The sequence below is a fragment of the Austrofundulus limnaeus genome, unplaced genomic scaffold, assembly GCF_001266775.1.
Source record: "Austrofundulus limnaeus strain Quisiro unplaced genomic scaffold, Austrofundulus_limnaeus-1.0 Scaffold419, whole genome shotgun sequence".
NCBI lineage: Eukaryota > Metazoa > Chordata > Actinopteri > Cyprinodontiformes > Rivulidae > Austrofundulus > Austrofundulus limnaeus.
In genome coordinates this window covers 193,744-198,080 of record NW_013952821.1, presented here as the reverse complement: position 1 = coordinate 198,080, position 4,337 = coordinate 193,744, and the positions used below count along the sequence as shown (strand labels likewise).

Here is a 4,337-nt window from a genome sequence, read left to right as displayed (position 1 = left end):
GCTTAGAAACAAATGCACAACCCTTATTAGAAGTGTTAAGTCAAATTATTACCTGACTGAGTCCACCAAAAACCTTAACGACTCTAAAAAGTTATAGCAAACAACAAAATCAAATTCTGGTCAGATAACAACAACTGATTTACCCAGCTCCATAATGACCAGCTCAGGTATTCTGACATCATCAATACTTAACTGTTTTAATGAACACTTCATATCCACTGGCTCCCTATTTGAATCGATGCACCCTGAAATGTCACCTGTTGACCAGGCTGGTGTAAATCCATCCCCAACTCCACATGTGCTAAATAAATCCGTCACAAATTGTTTTAACTTTGTGGCAGTGTCTCCCGCAGAGGTTCTAAATGCTCTAAAGACAGTCGACACATGCAAAGCAGCAGGGCCTGACAACRTCAAACCACTCTTCCTAAAACTAGCTGCTGATGTCATCGCTGAACCGCTTTCATATATTTTCAATCTTAGTCTCAACACAAATACAATACCTAAGGTCTGGAAATCAGCTTTTGTTCTCCCCCTGCTACAAGGGGTTGAACCCACTAATGTCAACAACTACAGACTAATCTCAAAACAATGTATCTTAGACAAACTGTTTGAAAGACTTGTCTGTGACCAGTTAACTGATTTCCTTGAGTCAAATAACATTCTATCACCATTTCAGTCAGGCTTCAGAAAACACCACAGCACTGTTACTACAGTTCTTAAAGTCCTAAATGACCTCATACACACCCTGGACTGCAAAAAAAATATTGTGTTGCATTATTTATAGACCTGGGCCTGTATTTATAAAACTTCTTAAAGTGGGTTTTTACACTTAAGTGCTGAAAATTTCTTAGATTTGCTCCTACTCTCAGACTTGTGTAAGTGCCAGTTATCAAAATTCTTAAGTCTAAGAATCACTCTACTCTCAAGAAAAGATAAGACTGCTCCAGAGGACTCTTAAGTGGTTAAGAGTTGCCACTAGCGGTCTGAGATGAACTGAAGACAGAGATCACAGCTGTCCTCCTCCCCACCTGAGTGTTATTCTCAGTTATAAGGTGGAAAACAGGTTTGATCAGAAATATACAAAAAAAAAAAAAAACCAAAAGCTGCAAGAAAAAAAAAATGCGTATAATGTTGGACTAAAAGGCGGATATTTGTGTGTGGCTTTTGGAGAAAATATTAAAGATAGAGTGCATGCGACCCCATTCCCCCTGCCCCCAAAATTAAAATTGAAATTAAAATTACGGTGGGATTGAACATTCCATTTATTAGATTAGCAATCACGCGATACAATGATGGGGGTGTGTCTGTGTGTAAAGCCGGTGTTGTCTGCAGACAGTGGCAAAGAGGAGAAGGGAGCAGCTCAACATTACCTCAGTTTCTGAGACAAAAAAAAAMAAACTTTAAAGCTGCTGAGTTTTTAATTACATTTTTTTTTGTCTGTATTCATGTCGAAAATGAGGACATTTTATGTAATTTATAGACAATCAGTACAAGGTGACAACATTAGTGTGTTGAAAATGAACTTATCTTAGGATTTTYAGTTTTATCTTGCCATTTCTCCGACAATATTCTTGAACATGAAATCCGGGGCAGTGATTGGTCCATGCCAGGGGGTTTTCTAACGACGTCATCCAGGTCCAGCTTTGCGGCACAGCCAGGTGTCGCAAATCAGCTCTAAACTGACACTTAAGAATTACTTCTACACTTTGCTTAAAGTAAGACTGAGCTGCTTGATAAATGACTTTTACTCTCAGCTTTTAACTAAGAATTTTTTTGCACTTAAGTCCACTCTTAGCAGCATTCTCAAGAGTAATTCTAAGAAGTTTGATAAATACGGGCCCTGTCCAAGGCGTTTGATACAGTTGACCATAAACTACTGATAAACATCCTGGAACACTCTGGTCTATCGAAACAGGCAGTCTCTTGGTTCACCAATTACCTGACGGATAGAACAGTCGGTTCATGTGGCCGGATCCTCTTCTACATTCTTAGATGTTGTCAAAGGGGTGCCACAAGGCTCTGTTTTGGTTCCCATTCTTTTCTCAATATATATCAATGATTTGTCATTCAAAGCCCACAACACTAAAATGGCCACTAAGCTCGAGTTGAAACTAGGTTTTCATTACAGAAACAAATCCTGCTTCCCGTGGAAAGTTAGGAGATCATTAGTAGCTGCAACATTCATGCCAGTATTAGGCTACAGTRATGTGCTGCACATGAGTGCTGCATCAAAATACCTGCAGTCCTTAAGAGTCCGTCTACCATAGAGCTCTATGGTTCATCACAGACTCCAGTTACCTTACTCATCACTGTGTGAACWGTATGTCAAATCTGGMTGGTCATCCCTCACTGCTCGCAGATACACTCATTGGACATCTCTAATCTATAAGACCCTCCTGAATTTAGTCCCGTCTTACCTTATCACCTTAATACAAACAACATACACTCATTGTTSCCTGCGCTCATACAATCTACTGTTGTCAGTTCCTAATGTCAGAACTGTTTTGCTTCTCGTCATCTTCATCTCCAGAACAGAGGTTGTTCATTGTTCTGTAAATGGGCTGTTAGACTGATAAAGTCTCAGCAAGACTTAGCTTGACCCTCACAGTATATTTATGAACTAAAACATTACAAAATAAATTGGACTTTTACTTTCTTTCAATAATTTTGGAGTTGCTTTAAAACAAGAAAGACATTTTTATCCTCCAGTGAAACATGAATGGGAGCCATTTTCTCATTTTTGGTTCTGTTTCCTGCAATCAAAACAGACAAAAAAAGGTCCTGAAGTGTAACCTTGCCTAAAGATATGAACATGGGTGTTACAGAGGTTTAATACATTGTGTTATGATTAAAATCACAGTAAAATATGATTTCAACATGTCTGTTGCAGATGACCAGCAGCTGTTGAAGGTTAAAAAAGAAGAAGAGGTTCCTCGTCTGTGCAGCTCCAGCCTGGATCAGCAGAACCCAGAACTCCTCCACATAAAGGAGGAAGAAGAGGAACTTCCTGTGAAGAGTGGAGATGATGAGAAACCTCAGTTATTCCAGCTTCATCAGATCAAAACTGAAGACTGCAGAGAGACAGAAACTCCAACCAGCAGCTCAGCTGAGCTCATGAAGACAGAAACTGATGGAGAGGACTGTGAAGGACCAGAACCAGACAAGAACCAGAGTCCAAATACTAACTTACAGCCAAACACTGATGAGAGGGCTTCAGACTCTTCAGAGACTGAAGACAGCAATGATTATGATAAGGATGAAAACATGTCAGGTTCTGSATCTGACAATGAAGACAGTGATGAAGATTGGAGGGAAACCAGGACACCTGGATCAGGAGTAAAAGGCAAAGTAAGATGTAAAAGTGTTGAGAAATCCTTCAGCTGCCCGGAGTGTCTCAAACAGTTTGTCAACAAGCAGACTCTTCAGAAACACATGACTTCTCATTCAGGTAAAAGCTCTGGCAGTTTGGTGGATAAGAAACGTTCTAGAAAAAAACAAATTAGAGCCGAGAAACGATTTGATTGTGTTGATTGTGGTAAAACATTAGTATCTCAGGCGCACCTTAAACTTCACAGGAGAATCCACACCGGAGAGAAACCGTATAYTTGTGAGGAGTGCAGTAAAGCTTTTCGTCATTTGCAGGGTTTCAGATGTCACATGACACACCACACAGGAGAGAAACCRTTTCAGTGTCAGGTGTGTGACAAGAMATTTAACTCACAAGCAGTTCTGAAGCAACACGTGTTCATTCACACAGGGAAAAAACCCTTCGCCTGCAGTAGTTGTGGTCGATGTTTCAGACTTAGCGGGGATCTTAAAGTACACATGATGTGTCACGTGGGAGTGAAACCCTTTGTCTGCGGGGATTGTGGCATGGGATTTTCCCGACAGGGATCTCTGAACCGACACACTAAACTCCATATGGAGGAGAAACTGTTTGCCTGCGATAAGTGTGACAGAAAGTTTTTCCGAAAGTCACATCTTGAAAGACACGCCTTGGTTCACTCAAGGGATCAGAAAGACGACACTAAAGTTAGACCGTTTGCTTGTAAAGACTGCAAAAAGAGATTTGTGCAAAAGAAACATCTTAAAGCTCACAAAATTCTCCACACAGGAGTAAAACCATTCTGTTGCGACATTTGTGATGCAAGTTTTGCTCGACCCGATGCTCTAAGGAGACACAAGACGCGAGTCCATCATATGTAGAAGTTAGGGATGCACCGATATAAAAATTCTGACATTTGCTGATACTACACAAACACTCAAATTATTTAAATATATGCACTATATTGCCAAAAGTAGTTGCTCACCCATCCAAATGACCGTGCACCACACCA

At 40.3% G+C, this 4,337-nt stretch overlaps 1 protein-coding gene across 1 annotated transcript in view; it reads left to right on the top strand.

Annotated features, from left to right (window-relative positions):
- Positions 1–4,337, top strand: part of LOC106529036 (gastrula zinc finger protein XlCGF57.1) — a 5,542-nt gene extending 1,205 nt beyond the window's left edge. Inside the window, exon 2 of the mRNA XM_014024368.1 lies at positions 2,891–4,337. Within this exon, the coding sequence (XP_013879822.1) occupies positions 2,891–4,206 (1,316 nt within the window). The 3' untranslated portion in view covers positions 4,207–4,337. The remainder of the gene's footprint in view (positions 1–2,890) is intronic.